The sequence below is a fragment of the Macrotis lagotis genome, chromosome 1 (assembly GCF_037893015.1).
Source record: "Macrotis lagotis isolate mMagLag1 chromosome 1, bilby.v1.9.chrom.fasta, whole genome shotgun sequence".
In the NCBI taxonomy this organism is placed as follows: Eukaryota; Metazoa; Chordata; class Mammalia; order Peramelemorphia; family Peramelidae; genus Macrotis; species Macrotis lagotis.
Window position 1 is genome coordinate 128,159,543 of NC_133658.1, and position 25,607 is coordinate 128,185,149.

Below are 25,607 nucleotides of genomic sequence, written 5' to 3' on the forward strand. Positions count from 1 at the left end.
ATTGCAGTTGACCTCCCTGAAGACAAGAGTCTAACTTGACCAGTCTGGGAATTCATCTTCTCCTTTGTCCTAAATTCAGAGGGGCTCTCTGGAAGATTATTAGTGTAATTTTTGTAAAATTGGTTAGGTATGGGAAAGAATGGTTTCAAGGGCAGTCGGATGTCCCCAGGTAGTTAGTTGTCCCTTGTTGGAACTGGAGTATAAATCTTTGAAATTACAATCAAATTACTTTCTTGCTTCTAATCTCTCCCTTTCCAATTCATATTATATATACTGTCTTGTGCCACACTAATCTTCTAGAAACACTCATTTCATCCTGTCATTTTTCTCCTCAGAAAATGTAATAAGATCTGAAATTTTTAACCTGACTTCAAATTGTCTTCATAAACAGACAGTATCTTAGCTATCTAGGCATTTTTATCATTAACCCCTAAACACTGGCCCTCTCTGTTCTCACCAATACTGATCTCTTTCCTTTTCCTGGAACACACACTGTATCCCTTCCTCCATTCTGCTACATGTCTGGCTCATGTCCTACCTTTACAAAAAGGAAACCTTTCCCAGCCACTCCAACCAACTGATCTTTCCCTTCTCTGAAATTCAGAAGTATTTATCATCTCAACCTCATTTCAGCATTTAGTCATATATTGTCATACATTATGGCTTACTTGCTTCATGCACATCTCTTGCCTTAATGACTAAATTGTAAGCTGGTTGTAAAATGTTAGATTATTTTTGTATATGCCTAAACATCTAGCATAGTGTTAATCATTTTGGTGTTCAGTAAATATTTGTAAAAATGAGTGAAATTTTGAGCCTCATCCAATCTTATAAGTGAATGTGTTAGAATAAAATAATTGGAGTTGGATTTGTATTTGTAACACACATATAGTGTATCATACTGTAAACATGTATACATAATTTAGATTACTTAATTTAAAATTTTTTGTTATTAATGGAAAAATATTTTAAAAGAACTATTTGCAGCGTGGACTTTTAAAAACAATATACTTTAGGTTACCTTTCAGAACTGAAAGTAAAAATGTTATTTTTGCAATTTTTCATTATTTATAATTTGATAACAAAATTTGAAACGACCTTTAAACATACAGCACAGAATGTATCACTGTATCACTACATTCAGGTTTACTCTTGATGTGCTTATTTACTGTTGAAAAGAATTAGTAATAAAGTTGGACATGAGAGACATTTTACAACAAGGTCACGGAGTAAAGAAAACATTTGTATTATTTCTCACTTCATGCTTAGTTTTTAGTCTCAACTTTGGAATATATGATGCATATGCACAAATTTGACTTACTATTTTTCTGTGTGTGTTCTATGATAGAAGTACTTAACCTGGAGTCTTAGAACTTGGTTTTTTAAAAAAATTTATAACCATCATTTCATTATATTTGGTTTTCTCTGTTACTCAGTGTATTTAAAAACAGTTTTCTGAGATGGTGTATCTGGAGTTCACAAAACTGCCAAGGGGATCCATAATATAAAAGAGTTTTTTTCACTTTTTTATTTATTCATATTTTTATATCCTATTTTATGGCATTGGAGAAGGGGGAAGCTCTGTATCTATATAAGTATTTATAGATATAAAGCCAGGTAATAGTGTCCAAAGACTAGGTCAAGATGCAGAGAGTCATTCCTCTGGGTAGGTGGCAAGGCTATTAGGGGCACCTGAAGGTATTAACTCCTTTAGCAATAAAGTTTTTTTATGTCACAAAGTAGCTACTTCCCTGTAATCTGTTGAAAATAAGACCTTGGGGGCAGCTAGGTGGCACAGTGGATAAAACAAATCCGGACTCAGACACTTAATAATTACCCAGCTGTGTGGCTTTGGGCAAGCCACTTAATCCCATGGCCTTGCAAAGAAAAAAAAAACCCTAAAAGAAAAAGGAAAGACCTTGGCACAAGCTTCTGTTTTTGGTTAAATTTCTGGATAACATGAAGCTGGGAGCAGTAGCTTATATGCTGAATGAGAGAATTAGAAACCAAAAACAACTTGTTAAGCTGGAAAGAATGATTTGAAGCAATGGATGTCTTGTGATTTCTTGGGTTCAAAGAATCAACTTCATCAGCACAGGATGTGGGAGACATGGCTAGAGAGCAGGTTATGTAAAAAGTCCTGGAGGTTTTCCTGAATTGCACATCACTGTGAGTCAGCAGTGTGATATGACAACCCCAAAATCCACTAATGAAATCTTCCACTACATTCGAAAAAATACAGCATATTGAGTGAGGAAGGTGAGAGTCTCACTATCCTTTGCTCTAGTCACACCACAATTGGAGGGTTATGGTTAGAAGAAAGTTTCCAAAATGATCAGAGAGGACTATAAACCATTTGGTATGAGATTAGTTTAGAGTACATGAGTATTTAGTATGAAGAAGGGGAGAGATCCTGGCAGTCATGATAACTATGTTTAAATTCTTATATAGGAATCAGATTTGTTCAACTTTGCTGTAGCTGGTAGAACAAGAAAAAGTGATGGGAAATTATGAGCAGGCATAGTTGGACTCAGTATAAGGAAAAACTTCTTAGCAGTTAGAACTATGTTTCCAAATGGATTATACTGCCTTGGGGCCACAAATGGTTCCTAGCCACTGGCATTCTTCAGTTAGGACTGGATAACTACTTTTCAAAGATGTAAAAAAGGATCCCTACATAGATGATTTCTGATCTCAATTTCAGGCCTAATTTTTATTAATTTTATACACAAACAATAAATTTTCTAGATTTATTGAGAAAGATCTAAAGAGATAAAATAAAGACAGATGAGCATTATGTAAATCATTAGAAAAAACAAAATTGAGTATGTTTTGTTTAAAGATAAAAAAACTGGGAATAACAATTAGCAAATTCGGGATTCAGAGTTCTAATTATGATTCTGCATAAAGAGTCACCATTTGTTAGCCTAAGTGAGAACATACATCCTAGGTTGCAACAAATGGAAATGTTTGTTTAATCATCCTTACTTTGATAGTCAAATTATGTGAAATTCTGATATCTTTGATAAAAATGTAAATATATTATCATTAGTTAATGGTTACTAGTGAATGTAGATCATTATAATGAAAACATAATGAGGCTTGAAAACAGAATCCTAATGATTAAATTTTATACTGGGATTTTTTCCCCCTATTGAAGACATTTGATTTTGATTAAGAATTTACATAGTTTTTCAACCTTAATGGAGATTGTCTATGGAATTTTAATGCCAAGTTACCATTAAATACTGATTTTTCTAATAATATATATATATATATATATATATATATATATATATATATATATATATATATATATATATACACACACATATATATGTGTATATATTCTTCGATACTTTCTAGGAGGATAAAATTGCCCACCACGTTTTGAGGAGCACAAGGGGACAATAATTGGAATATGATTTTTTTGGCCATATGTAATAATTGTTACAATGCCATTTTTTTTAGGTTATATGTTGGAGCCAGACCCTGATAAGAGGCCAGATATTTATCAGATCTCATACTTCTCATTTAAGCTCGCCAAGAGAGAGTGCCCCATTCAGAATGTTCAGGTATGTGAAATTGTGTCTCTTGGAGAGAAGGATCTAGAGTGGAACATACTCATCATCACATTGTGTAGTACTAAAAAGAATATTGAATATAAACCTTTTGACTCAATCCAAATCAGTTGCTTTTGAGTCATTTTTCAGACATGACTGACTCTCCAAGTTCCCATTTGTGGTTTTTCTTGGTTAAGATAGTGGAGTGGTTTGGTGCACCTAGGTGGCACAATGAATAGAGCACCAGCCCTGGAGTAGGAGGACCTCAGTTCAAAATAGACCTCAAATACTTGATACTTAGTAACTGTGATCTTGGATAAGTCACTTAATCCCATTGCCCCATAACAAATATAGAAACTGTAGTGGTTTGCCATTTTTCTTCTCCAGGTCATTTTACAGATGAGGCAAACCAGGTTCATTTAGTGACTTGCCTAGTCACACAGTGAGTAAATGCCTGAGGCCAAATTTGAACTCAGGCAGATAAGTGATTTCAGACCTGTCATTCTATCCATTTTTCCACCTAGTTCCCCTCTGTTATTTACCAGCTCTAAGTTTGTAATATAGACAAGCCCTTTAATTTGAGCCTTTATAATCTGTAAGATGGCACGCTCTACTCCACTAGGTTATTCTGAAGATAAGAGGTGTAAATCAGACTAGTAAAGGTATAGAGACATGGCTATCCCCATTTTTATTCAATATGCAATCATTGATAAATATTGGCCTTGCAGTCAGGGTGCCCTGGGTTCAAGTCCTGCCTCTGACATATACCAGTTGTGTGACACTTAATAAGTCACTTAACCTATCAGTACTTCAGGTATCTTTTAAGTTGCAGTTAAGTTACTGATCTAATGGATAGAGGAAGTTTGCTCACTGGGTGCTCCCTACTCTAAGGAAACCACAGGTTTAGTTCTTTCCCTATCACTTACTCCAGGGACTAGAACTCTTCTAGATGAGTTGACCATAGACTCTGTTTCTTTCCCATTGACTTAAGTTTATTAATTTGTTACTAATTATCAATCTAGTAAGTAATTTATTAATTAATCAATTGTATCAGGAGATTGAGTTGATAACTTGAGGCAAATACCAGGTGAGTTGGAAGGCCAATGTCTTTAGAATGGCGTCTTCTGTAAATAAACCAAGAGCCTTGGACATCCTGAGAATTTGTTTTCTCTATTTATTGATCTCATTTCCCTTGGTGCTGACTGAACTATAGAAACTAGAATAAGTATGGAATGGAAAAAAAAAGAATATTGAGTTTGGAGTTAGAGGACCTGGGTTCAAATTCTGGATTTGCCACTAATTACCTGTGTGACCTGTGGCAAGTCACCTGATCCCTTATGCCTCAGTTTTTGAAATTTTATAACACTGAGGTTAGAATCTTCATAGACTAGATTGAAGGGTCCCTTTTGTGCTTGGGAATTCCAAGCTTCATACCTCAGAGCTTTCAGAGGTTAATTTCTTTTTTTGATCTGGGTATTTAAATTAATCGAGATCTTTTGGACATGGTAGCAAGAGTACTAGATTTTCAGTCAGATCATCACTTATGTTCGATTCCTACTCTGCCTTTAAGCATTCCCTAGAACTGTTTTCTTAGTGTAAAGTAAAGGAGCTGGATTGATTGACCTTTGTGATCCCTGAAAATTCTTTTGTTTGAAACAAATCAATTCTTATATCTCTTGGTGCTTGAATTATTCTCTGTTTTCAAATGTCTGTAGCTTAAAGAAGGAATACCTATAAAAAGAACTTTATTTGCCTACAGTTTTCTATTATTGTTCCAGAATCTGCTTTCTGTGTAGTCAGACCACTAATTTTAATGAAAAAAAATCATAATTAGTACAAAACTGGTAGAAATAAAAATGAGAAAAAAGATATGAAAAGACAGAAAAGATTGAGAAAAAACAACCCCACCCTGACCAATTTATTGATGGTATAAAAATGGGCTATGGATTGAATACAGGACATAGTCTGTAAGAATTTCATGCAGAAATTTAAGCAATGTAAATTAATTGCCATAAAAAGGGCACTAAAAAGTCATAAATAGCATATTCATCATTAGACACTTTACTAACTTGCTAAATGGAGAGAGATAGCATCCTAGGCCAACGCTGGTTTAGAATATAAAATTGTTTGCAATATCCTAAAGGAAAACTGACAGTAAATCTTAAAAAATGTTTCCTCATAAAACAAAGGAACAATGGAGAGTAAAAATATGGCAAAGAAAACTTGGCCAGAGATCCAGTTAGGTAAAGTAATCCCAAAGATATTTAAGGATGAAGGTAAAAAGTTCAACAGAAAAAATTATAAAAGGTTTTTTGTGACAAACCTTTTTTTTTTTTTAACCATAAAGCAAAGAGCTAGCACACTTGATTTTCTTAGCATCAGAGTTCTCATATACTGATAGATGAGGTAGAAATGATATTAAAGAGTGGAAATAATATATAATGAAAAAAATCTGGATTGGATCAAGTGTAAATAGAATAGATTCATGCTATAAATAGCTATGAGAATTGTTTATTTAAGCATCAAATACATCCTTGATGAAGGTATTAGTAGGGAATATAAGTAGGTTTTTGAACATAATATTCCACAGTCAACCACATCTTAATCACCACACAGTTGACTGGAAGACATAAGAGAATATTTTAGTGTATTTAATTGGTTGCTGATCATAAAAAAAAAAAGCATTTGATTCAGTAAAGCAAAATGCCACTTTGAACATTTTTCCATAAAGATTATTCCCATGCATACATAAATAGCAAGATAATCTTGTATAATGACCACTGATGATTAAGAGTAGTCGCTATTGTCATAGAGGAGACTTAGCACAAACTCCAAGTTGAAGAAGAGAGATTCCTTATGGATAATAAAATCCTTCAGATCTATTTGTGGATGACGTTCAACTGCTATTGAGTTGAGTCTGGAATACTACTTTAAAAGAATTTGGCCTAACCCATCCACATAGGTCAAAAATCTAGGGCAGGAACAATGCCTGTTATCTAAATTATCACCTGTAGTTGAGATATCAAAAAAGAGTCTTTCTTCTTCTTTCTCCCATTCCTTCTTTCCTTTCTCCTTCTGTCATCACCTTGTCCTTTTTCTTCCTTCCCACCTTCCCTCTCCTTTCTCAGCAGATAGTACAAATTGACAATGAGTTGGACCCAAAATTAAAGAGAAGTAGGTCAGTGGGCTAGATTGACTTTCTTAAAAGTACAAAACTTCTTTAATGACCTTGTTTTCTTCTATCTTTTTAATACCAATGTGATGTTTTATGTCTGCAAGGCATGGAATGTTATGGTTTTCAAAGAATTCAAAAGTAGTAACCCATAAAGGGCATTGTAGAGGTTCATAATCAACAAGAGTTGACTATATCACATAACAAATAAGAAATTATAAAAAGGTACCAGAGTAAAGGATACCATCACAGAAAAGTTATGATGAAAAAAATGGTCCTATTCCATTACTAGAATGAGTAATATATTACAAGAATGAGAGATAGTTCATATTCTCCACTGATAACCTCTCAATGTCAAATGAATGAAGGAAGGTACCTACCATGTTGGATGAACCCCTGTGGCAAACCTAAGGACATGGACAAGAATTACACAGTATGGGCAGTCATGAATGGGTTTCAATCTGCTTCTGTGGGGGTAGAATTTACATTAATGAAGTACTAGATCCATTTGAGCTATCAACCAATTCTCCCATTCACCAGTTAATTCTTCCATTCAAAGACAGACTTAATAATAGCAGTCTTTTCCAGGAGTCCAAAATTATTTTGTAGATTTTGTAGATTTTGATCCTGAAAAATGTGGGAATTAGACTAGCTGGCTACTGAAGTACCTTCTAGCTCTCAAGTCCATGAGAGACAGCATAATTCCATGACCTACTATATAAGATGTACTGAACATTGTATCAAAAGATCTGGGTTCAACTCCAGATGACAACACTTTTACTAGTTGTGTGACCATGGACAAATAACTTAATTTTTCTGAATTCTTCATTGTGTCTGTCTATATAATGGGGGCTATAAGAGACTACATACTGTATCTATAGATATGATTTTAGAGGAGTTGAATTGTTCCTAGAAGAAGTGAGTGTGAGGCCTCTTGGTGAAGTTGAATGGACCTTATGGACCCCAAACCATTATTGCATTGGTACTTTGAATAACAGTGACGAAGTCTGACTAAACCATGGTGGGTTAATGAGTATTATTTGTTTCATGTGCTCTTACACAGATTACTGTCATCTCCTAGGCTGCCACAAATTGTACCTTGTATTAATGGGAGGAATGAGCATTCTTATCCCATTAAGACAGAGATCAGAAGAAAGGCACGGGTTCATGTATTTCCTAACATCCACTAGTCAGAATACTTGTTTTGTTCTGCTGTCTTCTTTGACTACAAAGGTGCATAGCATCTCCCTGCTCTTGATTATTCCTGATGGTTTGGAGGTCATTTTCTTTTTTGTTTGTTGTTTTAAACCACAGAACTCTGCCATCCCTGCTAAGCTTCCAGAACCAGTGAAAGCCAGTGAGGCAGCTGCTAAAAAAACCCAGCCAAAAGCCAGGTAAGAATTATGCTTAAACATAAATTCATGCCCCAGTGGGAATGGGCAGGTTGAGAATCTGCCCAGGACAAAAGGGGCACTTGCAATCTGCAGGAGATTCTTTGAGATGAACATAGCTTTAGAGGTGTGAGGATCTTGACCTATGATTTTATCATAGTAAGGATACTCCCAGTGTGTAAAATCCTTTTATCAGAACCGGCCAAGATGGCGGAGAGAAGACAGGCACCGTTCTAAAGTCTTGTGATCTCTTCCCCATCTATCACATGAAACAAACCTCTTAAAAGAAATCTGACCCACAAAACCCAGAAAGAAAATCTAGGAGAAAGAACATCTACCTCAGGATTTGTCTCCCGCAGCAGCTTTGGCCGAATTCAGGCAGGTGAGTCTGGGCTCAGAGGGAGGATCAGCTGAATTGGAACCAGGAATCTGAGGGCCTGAGAGCTGGACCTGCTGGATCAGCGGTGGGACTGGAGGACAGGGGCTTGGGTCGGCAGGGGAGCAGAGGCGCTGGTGTTGGAGCTGTCCCCCTGGAGCTTGGGGACAAGGCTGGGGGGAGATTTCTGGTGCAGGAGAGCTTCGGACACCATCCTGGGCTCCTCTGGTTCCATTACAACTCAGACTTCCTCCCAAACAAACAAATGCAAACTACTTCTGCCTCAGGCCCAGGTGTGTGAGCAGAAGAACCAGCCCAGCTGAGGAATGACCTCAGGCCAGGGTAAAGCCCACCATTGATTGAAGGCAAAAGAATTCAATAGCTCCAACTCCTCCCTTCAAGCAAAGGGAGAAGGCCTCAGTCAAGGTCACAGGCACTCCAGAGAAAGCAACCAACACCTCTTACTGTCCAGCCAGAGAAACTGCACTCAGTGAGTAAAGCCTTTAGCAATCCCAAGCCCTGGTGAACCAGCCCCCTCCCCCCCAATTCAAGGTCTTAGCAAAATGAAGAAGGGTCAGAAAAATTCCTGGAATGGAAAGGCCCTAACTCAGAGAGACCTGGAACCTCTGAGGAGAGTACAATCTGGTCTCCAGCACAGAAAGACTTCCTTGAAGAAATAAGGAAGGAGCTTAAAAATTTGGGAGAGACAATTAATACCTTCCAACAAGAAAACAAAACCTTAGAAAGTACAATTGGACAAATACAAAAGGAGAATGAATCTCTCAGATCATCAATTGGACCAATACAAAATGAGAATAATTCTCTCAGATCCTCAAATGAGCAAATGCAAGAAGAAATTAATTCTCTCAAAACCTCAATTGGTCAAATGGAAAGCTCTTTCAAAAGTAGAATTGACCAATTGGAAAAGGAGTTGCCAAGGTTAATGAAGAAAACTCCTCCCCCCAAAAAGGAATGGAGTCTACAGAAACTAATGACTCCATGAGACAGCAAGAGTCAGTTAAACAAAATCAAAAAATAGAAAAAATAGAAGCAAATGTAAAATAACCTCATCAACAAAACCACTGACCTCGAGAATAGATCGAGGAAGGGCAACCTGAAAATTATAGGACTTCCTGAAAACATTGAAGAGAAAAAAAAGCCTGGACTTAATATTACAGGATATAGTGATGGAAAACTGCCCTTATATCATGGAATCAGAGGGCAGAGTAGTTATTGAAAGAGTACATCGATCCTCACCAAAAAAAGATCCTAAAATGAAAACACCAAGGAATGTTGTGGCCAAACTCCAGAACTATCAGATAAAAGAGAAAATCCTGCAAGTTGCCAGAAAGAAACAATTTAAATATCAAGGCACAACAGTAAGGATCACACAGGACCTGGCTGCATCAACATTAAGGGATCGAAGGGCCAGGAATGAGATATTTCAAAGAGCAAGGGAGCTTGGAATGCAATCTACTTTCCTGCAAAGCTGAGCCTTCTCTTCCAGGGAGAAAAATGGACATTTAACGGAATGGAAGAATTCCAACAATTTCTGATGAAAAGACCAGAGCTAAACAGAAAATTTGGACATCAAACAGGAGGTTCAAGAGACACATGAAAAGGTTAAAAAGGGGGGGGGGGGTAAAAGGAAAAAACATGCAATCCAGTAAGTTGAACCTGGCTATATCCTAGCATGGGGGAAAAAAAGATTCTCATAAATCTTGAGGACTGTAATTCTAACAGAGAGAATACACCTAGCCAGAAATGATGGACATTCATGACCTATCCATGAGACTACTATCTAATGGGATGTAACTGTCTTTAACCCCACTTGGGAGAAAGACTCTAATAACTCTCAGGAATTTTGACTCTATTCAGTAGAATATACTGAACTAGAAGGGACTCAGAATTTTCTATGACTTAGATAGAATGATCTAAAAAACACTACCTCCTTAAGAAGGGGGACAGGAAAGAAACTGGAAGAGGGAGGGGATTGAATGCGGTAAATCTCATTACACTAAGAGGTACCAAAAACCTATGGTAATAGAGGAGGAGAAGAAGGGAGCAGAGGAGAAACACCTGAATCTTCTTCTCATCAGACTTGGCTTAAAGTCAACCTACACATACTCAGCTAACTTATAAAACATCTAACCTTTCAAGTATTAAAAGGGGAAATGGGGGGGGGGATGGAGAAAGGGAAGGGGAGTGGGGGAAAAGGGGGAAATAACAAAAGGAAGGGAAGGGAAAAGGGAAAGGGGAAAGAAAGGGGAGGGTGTGATATAGGAGGGCAAACACACTGAAGGGGGTGGTATTCAGAAACAAAATACTGGCAAATATGGATAAAGGTGGGGAAGGGGGGAAATACAAACAGAGGGAAGATAGCATGGAGGGCAATAAAGAATTAGTAATCATAACCTTGAATGTGAATGGGATGAGCTCTCCCTTAAAAATATAAGCAAATAGCAGAGTGGATTAAAAACCAGAATCCTACAATATGCTGCTTACAAGAAACTCATTTGAAGCAGATAGATACATATAGAGTAAAGGTAAAAAGTTGGAGCAAAATATATTTTGCTTCAGCTGAAGTAAAAAAAGCAGGGGTAGCAATCCTTATCTCAGACAAAGCAGCAGCAAAAATAGATAGTGTTAAAATAGATAAGGAAGGAAACTTTAACCTCCTAAAAGGTACCATAGACAATAAAGTCATTTCAATATTGAATATATATGCACTCAGTGGGACAGCACCCAAATTCTTAGAGGAGAAGCTGAAAGAACTACAGGAAGACATAGACAGCAAAACTCTACTAGTGGGAGACCTCAACCTCCTGCTATCAGATCTAGATAAATCAAATCATAAAATAAACAAGGAAGAAGTTAAGTAGGTAAATAGATTGTTAGAAAAATTAGATATGGTAGACTTATGGAGGAAACTGAATGGAGATAGAAAGGAATATACCTTTTTCTCTGCAGTACATGGAACTTATACAAAAATTGACCATGTACTAGCACATAAAAACCTAATGATCAACTGCAGAAAGGCGGAAATAGTGAATACATCTTTCTCAGATCACAATGCAATAAAAGTCATATGCAATACTGGGCCAAGGAGATATAGACGCAGAACAAATTGGAAACTGAATAACCTCATTTTAAAAAATGAGTGGACCAAAAAACAAATTATAGAAAGAATTAACCATTTTATCCTAGATAATAATAATAATGAAACAACATATCAAAACCTATGGGATTCATTCAAAGCGACTCTCAGGGGATGTATTATAGCTCTAAATGCTTACATGAATAAATTGGAGAAAGAGGAAATCAATGAACTAAACATGCAACTAAAAAAATTGGAGAAAGAACAAATCAAAAATCCCCCATTAAATACCAAATTAGAAATTCTAAAAATTAAAGGAGAAATTAATTAAATTGAAAGCAAAAGAACTATTGAATTAATAAAATCAAAAGTTGGTATTATGAAAAACCAATAAAATTGAGAAACCTCTGGTCAATTTGATTAAAAAAAAGAAAGAAGAAAACCAAATTGCTAGTATCATAAATGAAAAAGGTGAACTCACCACCAATGAAGAGGAAATTAAAGTAATAATTCAAAATTATTTTGCCCAATTCTATGCCAAAAATTTGATAATCTAAGTGAAATGGATGAATATTTACAAAAAGATAAGTTGCCCAGATTAAATGAAGAAGAGATTAAATACCTAAACAACCCCATCTCAGAAAAAAGAAATTCAACAAGCCATTATTGAACTCCATAAAAAAAAATCTCCAGGGTCTGATGGATTCACAAGTGAATTCTACCAAGCATTTAAGGAACAATCGGTTCCAATCCTATATAAACTCTTTGGAAAAATAGGGAAAGATGGAACTCTGCCTAACTCTTTCTATGAAACCAATATGGTACTGTTACCTAAACCAGAAAGAGTTAAAACAGAGAAAGAAAATTATAGGCCTATTTCCCTGATGAATATAGATGCAAAAATCCTAAATAAAATCTTAGCAAAACGATTATAACAAATCACTAGGATAATACATTATGATAAAGTAGGATTTATTCCAGGAATGCAGGGTTGGTTCAATATTAGGAAAACTGTTAGTATACTCAATTATATCAACAACAAACCTATCAGAAATCATATGATCATATCAATAGATGCTGAAAAAGCTTTTGACAAAATACAGCATCCATTCCTATTAAAAACACTAGAGAGTGTAGGAATAAATGGACTGTTCCTTAAAATAATTAGCAGTATCTATTTGAAACCATCAACAAGCATTATGTTCAATGAGGAGAGGCTAGAGGTATTCCCAATAAGATCAGGGGGTGAAACAAGGGTGCCCATTATCACCACTACTATTCAATATTGTATTAGAAATGTTAGCATCAGCAATTAGAGAAGAAAAAGAAATTGAAGGAATTAGAATTGGGAAGGAAGAGACAAAACTCTCACTCTTTGCAGATGACATGATGGTCTACCTAGAGAATCCCAAGAAATCATCCAAAAAACTACTGGAAACAATTAGCAATTTTAGCAATGTTGCAGGTTATAAAATAAACCCTCATAAATCCTCAACTTTTCTATATATGTCTAGCAAGAAACAGCAGGAAGAGCTAGAAAGAGAAATCCCATTCAAAGTAACCTCAGACAATATAAAATATTTGGGAGTCTGTTTGCCAAGACAGACTCAGAATCTTTTTGAAAACAATTATAAAACACTTCTCACACAAATTAAATCAGATTTAAATAAATGGGCAAATATCAACTGCTCATGGATAGGTAGAGCTAATATAATAAAAATGACAATTCTACCAAAACTAAACTATCTGTTTAGTGCCCTACCAATCAAAATTCCAAAAAATTACTTTAATGAGTTAGAAAAAATTGCAAGTAAATTCATATGGAGAAATAAAAAGTCAAGAATTGCCAGGAACTTAAGGAAAAAAAGTGCAAAAGAAGGTGGCTTAGCCCTACCTGATCTAAAATTATAAAGCATCAGTCATCAAAACTGTTTGGTATTGGCTAAGAAATAGAGTGGTGGACCAGTGGAATAGACTAGGTGTAAAAGCAGGAGATAATTATAGTAATCTGCTGTTTGATAAACCCAAAGAGTCTGGCCATTGGGATAAAAACTCCCGCTTTGATAAAAATTGCTGGGATAATTGGAAGTTAGTATGGAAGAAACTTAGATTAGACCAACACCTCACACCCTTTACCAAGATAAGATCCAAATGGTTACAGGACATGAACATAGACATAAAAAACAATACTATAAGCAAATTAGAAGATCAAGGACTAGTCTACCTGTCAGATCTATGGAAAGGGGAGCAGTTTATGACTAAGGAAGAGTTGGAGAACATCACCCAAAACCAATTAGATGATTTCGATTACATTAAATTAAAAAGCTTTTGCACAGGTAAAACCAATGTAACCAAGATCAAAAGAAATGTAGTAAATTGGGAAACAATCTTTACAACTAATGATTCTGACAAAGGATTCATTTCTAAAATATACAGAGAACTGAGTCATATTTTTAAAACAAAAAGCCATTCCCCAGTTGACAAATGGTCAAAGGATATGCAAAGGCAATTTACAGATGAGGAGATCAAAACAATCCATAGCCATATGAAAAAAAATACTCTAAATCATTATGCAAATTAAAGCTTCTCTGAGGTACCACCTCACACCTCTCAGATTAGCTAATATGACCAGGAAGGATAATGATCATTGTTGGAAGGGTTGTGGAAAATCTGGGACACTATTACACTGTTGGTGGAGCTGTGAACTCATCCAACCCTTCTGGAGAGCTATTTGGAACTATGCCCAAAGGGCCACAAAAATGTGCATACCCTTTGACCCAGCAATACCTCTACTGGGTCTGTACCCTCAAGAGATGATGAAAAAGGGTAAAAACCTCACTTGTACAAAAATATTTGTAGCAGCCCTGTTTGTGGTGGCAAAGAATTGGAAATCCAGTAAATGTCCTTCAATTGGGGAATGGTTTAGCAAACTGTGGTATATGAAACCAGGAGGGACGGGATTTCAGGGAAGCCTGGAGGGATTTGCGTGAACTGATGGAGTGAGATGAGCAGAACCAGAAAAACATTGTACACCGTAACAGCAACATGGGAGTGATGTTCAACCTTGAAGGACTTGCTCATTCCATCAGTGCAACAATTGGGAGCAATTTTTGGCTGTCTGCAAAGGAGAGTGCCATCTGTATCCAGATAAGGAGCTGTGGAGTTTGAACAAAGTGCAAGGACTATTCCCTTTAATTTGGAAAAAACATATCTTATTGTCTGATCTTGTTACCTCTTGGACTTCTCTTCTTTAAGGATATGTTTTCTTTCTCATCACACCCAATTTGGATCAAGGTACAACATGGAAACAAAGTAAAGACTGACAGAGTACTTTCTGTGGTGGGGTGGGGGGAGGGAAGCAAGATTGGGGGGAAAATTGTAAAACTCAAATAATATCTTTAATAAAAATAAATTTAAAAAATCCTTTTATCAATGCCGATAATAAACTTGGAGAGTTAACTGGGGCAGTTAAATGACTTGTCTATGGTCATACATCTAGTATGCATCAGAGAAGCATGTCTTCAACATGGGTCTTTTTTGACTCTCGAGACCAGCCCTCTGTCTACTCTTTCACATCCCCTCTCTTGAGGTCACCATAAAGTAAAAATGATTTTCCTCATATAGCTACCAGAGTATCTCCTTCTCAAAATGTGTTATCCCTTGGAAGCAATCTCACTTACACTGGTGAGTCTGTTGATGGATCAGACATTTTTGACCATCACTATGCTTTGACCACTGCTTTCAAAGGTTTGTTACAGCAGTATAGTAGATATGGAGTCTGGTAGCTTGGCTTTCTATCATGGCTTTCTTCCTTCTTTGGTCTTGTCACAGTCAATGAATGTGGACAAAAGCTCTTTACCCACTCAGTTTACTGATCTATGAAATGAGGAACAAAGAGACTTAATTTCTAGACTTTCTTCCAACTATATGTTTTAACAGCATTAAGATTATATGAATTTTTCCAGTACTTGGGAATTTCAGAGTCTGTACCTACTCCTTGCCAGAATTTGGATTCTTTCCTTAGTTTAACTAGATGGGAAATGTTATAATAATACCCTATTACACTCTAACAGGGTTATATGGGAAAGTATTTTGTAAACCTTGAAACCCTTTAAAAATATGAATTACTACTATACATCAACGTTGATTTAAACCACCAAGAAAAAATCAGCCATATTTCTTTTTATTTGTACCTTATAGAAAAAGTGCCTGTAAATATAAAGATTAAAATAAAGATTAGTCAGATCCATTTCCTTGCCCTTGGGGAAATTTCATTCTATGATAGGTATATAACATAGCAAAGAACAGTAAAGAGGGCTCTCTTCATTTCTCCTTATTAAGACCTGATATAAAGTTCTCATAGAGTCACTAGAATGCCAGTTGTTTGCCTGAGCTTGCTTTTTTCTCAGTCCCACTCAGAGCTATGTTTGAGAATCTTATAGCAATAGGGCTCTAGAACTGGTTGTGGCCACATAAAGATGGAGGTTGCCTGATGGTGTCTCCAAATACCTCAATGTGTTTCTGTTCCTTTTCTCCATCACAAATGTCTTATTCTTCAGTCTAAATGCAGAGTCTTTTCATTTATTACCTTGACTCTCCAATGTTCTCTCCATGTTCTGCATTTTGTTTGATGCCACCCCATTTCTTTTACCTTTTTCCTTTCCAATCTTCCTTTCCAAAGTTTCTTCAGAGGCAGTGCAATGAACATTGTGACTTGGAAAGCCAAGAGAAAGAGACCTCAGTCTGAATTCTACTTTCAACCCTTACCAGTTGTGTGACCTTAGGCAAATCACATCAGTGTTTTTGAGCCCTCAGTTTCCCAGCTATAAATGAAGAGAATACTGGTATTACTTCACAAGGTGATTGAGAGGATTAAATGAAATAATGTATAGGAAGCATTTTGCAAGCATTATAGCACTATCTAAATGCTAGCAATGGTTGTTTTTATTCTCTGTAATGTGATGGTTTGGGGACCCACTCACCACACAGCTTATAAACAGTGGGAAATAAAGAGCTTCCTGCAACTCCATATATTCAGAAATGGGCCACACTAGGGTGAGTATGGACTCTTGGTTTGGTTGTATCATTCACTAGTAAGGTTTTAGTAAATATCTTCCATGTGCTAGGTGATGAGGATTTAAAGACAAGAGTCTCCACCCTCAGGAAGCTTATATCCTATTGAGGGAAACTCATGTAACCATGTAAATATAACATATTGCCAAAGTAAGCACAAAGCGGTTTGGCATGATGTGGCCTTAGCAACTGGGAAAAGCAGGAGAGGCATCATATAAGGGGGGGGGTACTTAGATTTAAACATTGAAGAAAAAAGCAGACGACACATTGATGTTATGTCCAACTATTGCTAAGTCAGTTCATTCTGCCCAAAGGGCAGGCTTATGGCACAACCCAAGATCCCATCTGCCCTCTGGGAGCAAAGCCTTGTGGCTAGTTCTGAATTAAATGAGAGTTGTAATACTTCTTCCAAAAGGAGTAAGAATGCACAGAAATGGCTCAAAGCCCTTTTATTATTTGTCTCCATCTCACTCGTTGGTATCAGCTTCACCTGCCGACAGAATACACCTGTTTTTCTCTAGAAGCTTGATTCCTACTGCTTGCCAACCTGGCAGCTAGATATAATTAAATTGATATTTAAGGCAGCCGACCTGAATCATCTCTTTGATTCAGAAAGTTTTGACACGAGTTGAGATGGTCTAATTTTGTCAAAGGTTCTGAGACCTCTTGTTACGCCTGAATGATGGAAAAGCTCTCAGAAGTTGTCGGGGTACTTATCTCACTGTCTTGACCTCCAATGGATTCCATGAATGCTGCATAAGACAGTGCCTGACAACCCTTATAACACACTTAGAAGAATCTGCATGAGTACAATCATCTTTGTGTTTTAAGCTCAGACTAGTTAGCATTTATTAGTTGATGATTATCAGCTACCTCAAAGTTTGTATCTTTATTAGGATTATTGGAAAATAACTGTTCTGACCTTTTGATCACAGTAAAAATCTCCCATCAACACCCAAATATGCATCTTTAATGTCCACCTCTAACTTGATCTTTTTTTAACCTTTTATAGGCTCACAGATCCTATTCCCACAACAGAGACGTCAATTGCACCTCGCCAAAGGCCAAAAGCTGGACAGACCCAACCAAACCCAGGAATTCTCCCTATCCAGCCAGCCTTGACTCCTCGAAAGAGGGCCACTGTCCAACCCCCTGCTCAACCTACAGGTAAAGAAATTGGCCAACTAAGGTAGTCTAACTTATTTCATCACCATCATGATTCCAGCCTTGCCTAGGATGGAGGATAAAGACTGGTTAGTGTGGCTTTTAGAATGAGGTCTGGTGACATCATATTGACTGCTCACTGTCCCTGAACATCCTTCTTGTAGACAAAGAGGATAGGAGAGTGCCCAACTGGTCCACATTAGAAAAGCAGTACTAGACTGAGTCTGAACTCACAGCTTATCTTCTGTCTCTTTATCTCTGGTCATACACTTTGAGTAATCTAGAGACAATTCAAATCTGGCCACTGGACTCGGAGGAGAAAGTGAGGCTGGTCACTTAGCACACAGCCTCTCACTCAGATCCAATTCACATGCTTGTCCCATGATGTCATGGTCTTCTTCGAGAATGAAGGACAAACAATATCATCATTACTTTCCTTCTCTAGGGCCCAGTTTCCTCACTTTTAAATCCTGTACTTCTATGCTGTTTAAAATAAATCAAGAAGCATCTATTAAGTATCTACTAGTAAGCTAGCCACTGCTGAGTTCTGAGACAAAGAAGCAGCAAAAAAATAAAAAAAAACACCATTTCCTAACCTCAGGAAGCTTACATTCAAATGGGGGGGCATAACATGTATATGTGTAATAGTAACTTTAGGAGAGAGGGTACTAGCAGTCTGAGGATCAGACTAATTAGTAGTTAGCTTTCATATTCTACTTTAAGGTTTGCAAAACACTTTACAAATATAATCTCATTTCTTTGTGGCAACTCTGGAGATAGGTGTTTACAGAGGAGGAAACTGAGGCACACAGGTTAAGAGACTTGCCTAGTCACAAGCAGTAAATGTCTCAGGCTGGATTTAAATTCAAGTCTTTCTGACTCTAGGTACAGTGCTTTATCCAATGTGCTGAGTCTTGAAGGAAACCAAAGATTCTAAAAGGTGGAGGCAAGATGGGAGAGCGTTCCAGAAATAGAAGGTAGCCAAGTGCAAGGGCAAGAAAAATTGAAGATTGAGCAGCAGGTGTGAGATTTGAAAGTGTATGTGACCCTGAGCAAGTCACTTAACCCTGTCTACTTAAGTTTCCTCATCTATAAACTGAGCTGAAGAAGAAAATGACAAACTGCTTCAATGCCTTTGCCAAAAAAACCACCAAACAAACCCAATTGGGTTCATGAAGAGTAGAACACAACTGAAGCAACTACAAGTATTGGAATAGTAACAATATTACTGAAAAAAAGATTGGGGCATCTTTTTGATACCTAAAGAGTTTTAGTCTTTATTCTCATTATTTTTCTGCTCAGACCTTGTACTTAATGCTAGGGATGGAAAGATGAAAAAAATGACATAGTCGCTACCCTTAAGGATCCTACTGCCTACAGCAATAGATAGATGGGAGGGAATAAGGTCAAGCATACAAGTAAATATGATATGACCTTCAGGGTGACAGAGACAAAGGAGAGATCCCATTCAACTGAGAGGAGAATGTCGAGTGAATAGAAGGGCTGGAGAGGGGTGGTGAAGAGGACAGGGAATTTTAACCTTCTTGGTGTCATCAATCACTTTTCAGAATGTTTTTAAGTGCTTAACACAAAATATATAAGATATAAGAACAAAAAATGCATAAGATTTAATATCCCAAAGGAATTTAATTATATTGAAATATATCCAAAGTTATCCAAATATTAAAGGGGGGGGGAGTATTCATGAGTCTCAACACTCCTGATGAACAGAGATTACAGTTCAGGTCTAGGAGACAGCCTGCCCCATATGCAGGGAGGTGAGAACAGACAAAATGAGCTAAAAATCAGTAATCTGGTTTGTTTGGCATTTGAGAGTCCCTGAAGGGAAATCATTCTTGAAGAAGAGGCAGGTTAAGGCCAGATTGTACAGTGACTAAAATGCTTTGATAAATGGCCATCTGCTTATGTAAAACACACATAAATCAGATACAAGGTAAATTTGGAAAGGAAAGCATTAGCCATTGTGGGAAATGGAAAAGGCTTCAAGCAGAAAGAAGTATTTGAGCTAAGTCTTAAAAGAAAAAAAGGGTTTCTAAGAATTGGAAATTAAGGAACCCCCTTCCAGGCTTGGGCAAAAGCCAATACAAAGATAAAGGGTTAGGAGATAGATTGACCTGTGTGAAGAACAGTAGTAGATCAGTTACTTTGGGGTATATAACACAGGGATATATAGACTAGAAAAATATTTCACTAAACATTTCACTAAACATTTCCTGATTTATTGGCTCAAATCAAGTCCAGATGAACAATTCCCCCCTTACTTCCTCTATAATCTTGAAGAGTCAAGAATTTTTCAGTGACTTTTTTTAGCAGATATCATACTCTTGCAGATGTCTTCATTGTTAAATTCACAAATATCCAGCCTTTCTGTCAGTTTTGTAATCTGTTCATTATTAATTTCTTTCATCTGCCCAAGCAGTCCACAACACAACTCCATCCATAAAAATCACTTCTTTTTATCATTTCTTTTTTTTCAGTCAAATACTCTTTGAGCAAAATGAACATTTCCATCACTATATCTTAGTCATGAGGGAATAGCACATACTTATATTACTTGCCACCTTACATTAAAAAACTCACTTTGATTTTTTATTCCTTCTGTTCTTATTGGTAATAATGAAGTCCCTATTTATGTGAGTAATGAATCCCCTGAAGTCACATTATTTAATGCATGTTTCCATTGACCTGGAACCAACCACATTTACATAACTAACTTCAAATAGTGCTAATTCAAATATATTTAACTATTTCATGGAATTTATTTACATTAATTGGGACTTAACTGTGTCTACCTGAGCCCATAGTTAATATTTCTTCTCTCTTTCCATTTATTTTTTTCCTGTAAATTAATAGACATACCTTTAATCTCATGGTATTTGGTTTAACAGTTATATTTGGGCATTGTTTTCCTTACCCCTCCATTATCACTTTCAGATGAACTAATCTTTGGGAATATATACTTTTTTCATCAAACATATATCTCAGAGACATACATTCCCATCTTTTAAAAAACAGATTATTTGCAACTTCATTTTGAATGTTTAATTTATTCCAAAAAGAATCACTAGAAATGAATGCCAGTCATCAGGTACATATACCAGAAGGATAGTATATCACCTAATTGACTATATCAGTGAGTCTTTTAACATTTATTAATCCCTATTACATGCCAGACACTGTGTGAAGTATTGGGAATACAAGGAAAGACAAAAAAAAATGTCCCTGCCCTCAAGGTACTTACAATCTTTACAAGAAAGATAAAACACAAAAATAAGCTGGAAGGGAACAGAGGAGGGTACCCAGCAGGGTCATAATGAAATCTTATAGCTAGGTGGGAAATGATGAGTTGGCAGTCCTGGGTGTTCTACTTTAACAGATGATCTGGGAGGACCTTATTATTTGTCTTAAATCATTTCTCTCATATTTTTTGTTAAGTTGTAGTGTAAAGAGATGTTCTTCAAACCTTTTCATCTTCTAACAAAGAAACCAACTACATATAATATTCATCTTGATGTATATTTCCTGTGGGGAAAAAAGTAAACATGGTGCAGTACCTTTATGTCACTGGGAACAGTTATCCACAGTTTTTTTTCATACCTCCAGGGCCCCAAATTTCCACTTTTTTGTGTATTTCTATAACTTGCATATTGCTAATAGTCATAACAAATAGACTGCTTATCGTTCTTGCTTTATGCACCATGGAATCCCAGTCCTAGTTTCTTTATTCTATTTTTGAATTTTTTTCCTTTTTTTTTGTTATCAATTAACATGGACAAAAAATAGGACTTTATCCAAAACCATGGATTTCTATTATGTAGTTTTGTTTTTTAAGTGAACACTAAATTTAACACAGCAATAACAATAAATTTACTGATTGATCAGAGTTGTTTACCTTTTCAGCATTGTGATCATCATGTAAAATGTTCTCCTGGAATATTATTCTTTCTTATCCTATCTTGTATTATCTAACAATTATTCATTCAGATTAAAGTGAAAAATTAATAATAATTTATCCATAACTCATTGAAACTGTTTCTACAAATAACTATATATGAAGTAACCATGCTAAAGAAATCAAAACTGATAAACACTTCTTGCTCCTTCCTTTCTTCTATTGAAGATAAAAAACAATAAAAAAAATAAACTCTTGACTAATAAACTCTTTTCTGCACTGCTTAACTCTTTTCTCTTATTCTTTGGTTCTGCATTGGGCCTTTCATTGCAGCCTTTATGATAGAGATTCCCCTACGTGAAAATGGTTACAGATTATCAGAAGCTGGCTAGTGATGCAGTCCAAACAGTAGCTATGATCATTAATGATCTCTTTGCATAATGGTCTTGCTGAAGAATTATAAATTTTCAGTTATTTCCTTCCTCTTTTGTCTCCTTTCTGCTCCAGGCAAAAACCAGATGTTTTCTTTTTTGTTATGTCACTACTTCTGGAAATTGGACAAAAGTATTTTAGACTCTAGCCATGAGCCTTGTTATATCCTATTGATTTGATAGACTATGACAAGGCAACTGAGCATAGAAAAATACCAGGAATTTGTATATACTGGTAATGATGAAGAGCTTTTTAAGCATGTTACTTTTTCTCCTTTACCCCATTTTCCAACCTGGATCCCAGAAAATGTCCTGTGAGTGGTGATGATATCTGAAATCTGTCCTTTTAAGGAGCAATGGGTGTGGGAGAGTTACTGGCACATGGTAGCCTGCTATTTTTTAAAATTGTTTTATTTTCAGATCCAAATTCTTTCTTCCTAGCTTTCCCTCCATCTCCCCCCTCTTCAGAAAGCAAGAAAAACAAAATCATTTACACATACATATGTATAATCATGCCGAACATTAACCATATCCAAAAAAAGCAGTAGACCTCAATGTGCACTCTTAAGTCTCTATCATCTGTTTGTCACTTCTCTGTCATCATGTGAGAAAATGTTTCAGTATTAGCCTTTTGGAATCAATGATTGTTCATTATGTGGATGAGATTTTCTAAATTTCTCAAAGTTATTTGACTTGTAAAAACTGTTTAACTGGTTCTGCTCACTTCATTTTGTTTCATTTCATACAAACCTTTCCAGATTTCTCTGTAGATGTCTCACCATTTCATAGAGTAGAATAGTATTCTATTGCATTCATATATCATGCAACTTTTTAGACCATTTCCCAAGCATCCTCTTTGTTTCCAATTCTTTACTACCACAAAAAGAGCTGCTGTAAATATCTTTATACATAGGATTCCTTTCCCACTTTCTTTGCCCTCTTTGAAGTAAAGGTATAGTAGCAGGATTGCTGATTCAAAAAGAATACATAGTTTAATAACTTTTTGGACATAGTACCAAATTGTTTTTCAGAAAGAGTGAACCAATTCACAGCTACACCAACAGTGCATCAATATGCCTGTTGACCTACAGTTACTCCATCACTTCTCACTTTCCTCACATAGCATGGTTGTCGTGTTCTGGGAGTTCCTAGATGTTCTTAATTCTATATGGGTCTTTATGACCTATTGGAAGATGACGACGTTTAGACTGTAAAATTGCTAGGATCATTTCCTGTTGCTTTAGCCATGGATTCAAGCTGTCCCAAGTTCTGGGCACATACTGTAGTCCCTGATGAACAGATTTATGTTGATTTTGTTTCTGGTTGTTAGTAAAAGCTATGTCCCCAATAGAACCTGCTGAAACCACTCTTATTTTTTTTTATATTAAATATTTTATTTATTTATTTTTCCAACTACAAGCAATGATAGTCTAGAACAGTCATTTTTTTTTACAAGGTTTTTTTTTCTCCCTTCCTCTCCTCTCCCCTACCCTGACAAAAAAGTAATCTAATATAAATTATACATGTATAACTGTGCTAAACATAGATCCATATTAACCAGGTTATGAAAGAAGAGACAAATCCAAATTGGAAAAAAATTAGAGAGAGGAAAAAAGCATAATACATAGGACAACTTTTAAAATTGAATATAATAAACTTTGGTCTACATTTAAACTCCACTCTGGATATAGATGGTATTTTCTATCACAAGTCTTTTAGAATTGTCTTTGATTATTATACTGCTGATTTGTGCAAGTCCATAATAGTTGATCAACAGTGTTCTTTTGATTCTGCATCAGTTCATGCAAAACAGTAGTATTCCATCATATATATATGTATATGCCATAATTTGTTCAGCCATTACCCAATTGATGGGCATCCTCTCACTTTATAATTCATTGCCACTACGAAAAGAACTGCTATTTTTGTACATAAGTTTTTTACTCTTTTTGTGATCTCTTTGGCACACAGTATTTGCATTTTTCTATCAATAATGATTTGAGCATTTTTCATGTGACTATATATATTTAATTTCTTCATCTGATAATTGCTTTTTCATATCCCTTGATCACTTATAGATTGGGGAATGACTTGTATTCATATAAATTTAACTCCATTCTTTATATATATCTTAGAAATGAGTCCTTTGTCAAAACACTGCTTGAGGGGCAGCTGGGTGGTGCAGTGGATAGAGCACCAGCCCTGGAATCAGGAGGACCTGAATTCAAATCTGGTCTCAGACACTTAATAATTACCTTGCTGTGTGGCCTTGGGCAAGCCACTTAACCCTATTTGCCTTGCAAAAACCTAAAAAAAATCAAACAAACTACTGCTTGAGAAGAGACCACTCTGTTTTTGAAAGGATAACTATTTTAGTGCTTAGTATACCCAGTACTTAGACTATCATCCATATATCCAATATAGCAGTGGTGTCAAACTCAAATAGAAATGGGGTCCACTTAATTATTCATGAGGATCCCTTTAAGTACATATTGACTCAGAAAACCACAGTGAACATACAATCCTAAGTCAATTAGGATATACACTCTTATTGTCTTTTTAAATATTGGAGTCATGAGAGACCCAGTTTTAAATCCCAAATGTTATATCACTGTGGGCAAGTCAGTCTTTCCATCTTCAATTTGGAAGCAAGTTATAAAATTCTCCTGAGACTCAAATGAGATATTATCAATAAGGCATTTACAAACCCTAAAATATATTATACATTTCCACTTTTATTATCATTGTTAAACTTAGAGTACTTTAAAATACATAATCTGAAAATCTCAACTCCTGTGGTTGTTACTCAAAATACTATGGGCCTCTAGCAGGGTCTTGGTCCCAGGTTCACACCCAGACAGTCACAGTATGACTGGCCCTTGTCTTCACTTTGTTCTGATATCTTATAAGCAAGATTTATTATTTTATCCAGAAGAGGGTTCTGTATTTTTTACTTTGATTTTTTTTCCCTAGTTTCAGGACCAAGTATTCAAGCTGGCCTCCCCACCAATGTTCCTCAACCAAAAACCCAGCCTCCAGTCAGTCAGCCTCTCCCACAGGCTCCATCAAAGCAGCCCCAGGCTCCACCCACTCCACAGCAAACCCCTTCCACTCAGGCCCAGACTCTGCCTGCTCAAGCCCAGGCCACCCCCCAGCACCAGCAGCACCTATTCCTCAAGCAGCAGCAGCAGCAGCAGCAACAACAACAGGCTACATTTTACCAGCAGCAACAGCCACAGCAGCAACAGCAGCAGCAGCAGGCACCAGCTCAGCAGGTAAGAGGAGCAGTTGCCAAATGAACCATTTGTAGTGGGTACTTGTGTCAACTGGCAGATAATTTCAGCTGTCTTCCTTAGTATACAATGAGATGGTCCTTGGTGAGACAGGCTAAATATATGGCCCAGTCTCTAACCCAGCAGTTGAGTGA

The 25,607-nt window shown here is 36.3% G+C and overlaps 1 protein-coding gene across 14 annotated transcripts in view; it reads left to right on the plus strand.

Annotated features, from left to right (window-relative positions):
* The window catches only part of AAK1 (AP2 associated kinase 1), a 322,133-nt gene that overhangs the window by 212,654 nt on the left and 83,872 nt on the right, over positions 1 to 25,607 (plus strand). For all 14 annotated transcript variants that reach the window (XM_074207796.1, XM_074207788.1, XM_074207856.1 and 11 more), the window contains 4 exons: positions 3,472 to 3,575; positions 8,050 to 8,129; positions 17,685 to 17,839; positions 25,154 to 25,455. In XM_074207796.1, coding sequence (XP_074063897.1) covers positions 3,472 to 3,575; positions 8,050 to 8,129; positions 17,685 to 17,839; positions 25,154 to 25,455 — 641 coding nt within the window. The remainder of the gene's footprint in view (positions 1 to 3,471; positions 3,576 to 8,049; positions 8,130 to 17,684; positions 17,840 to 25,153; positions 25,456 to 25,607) is intronic.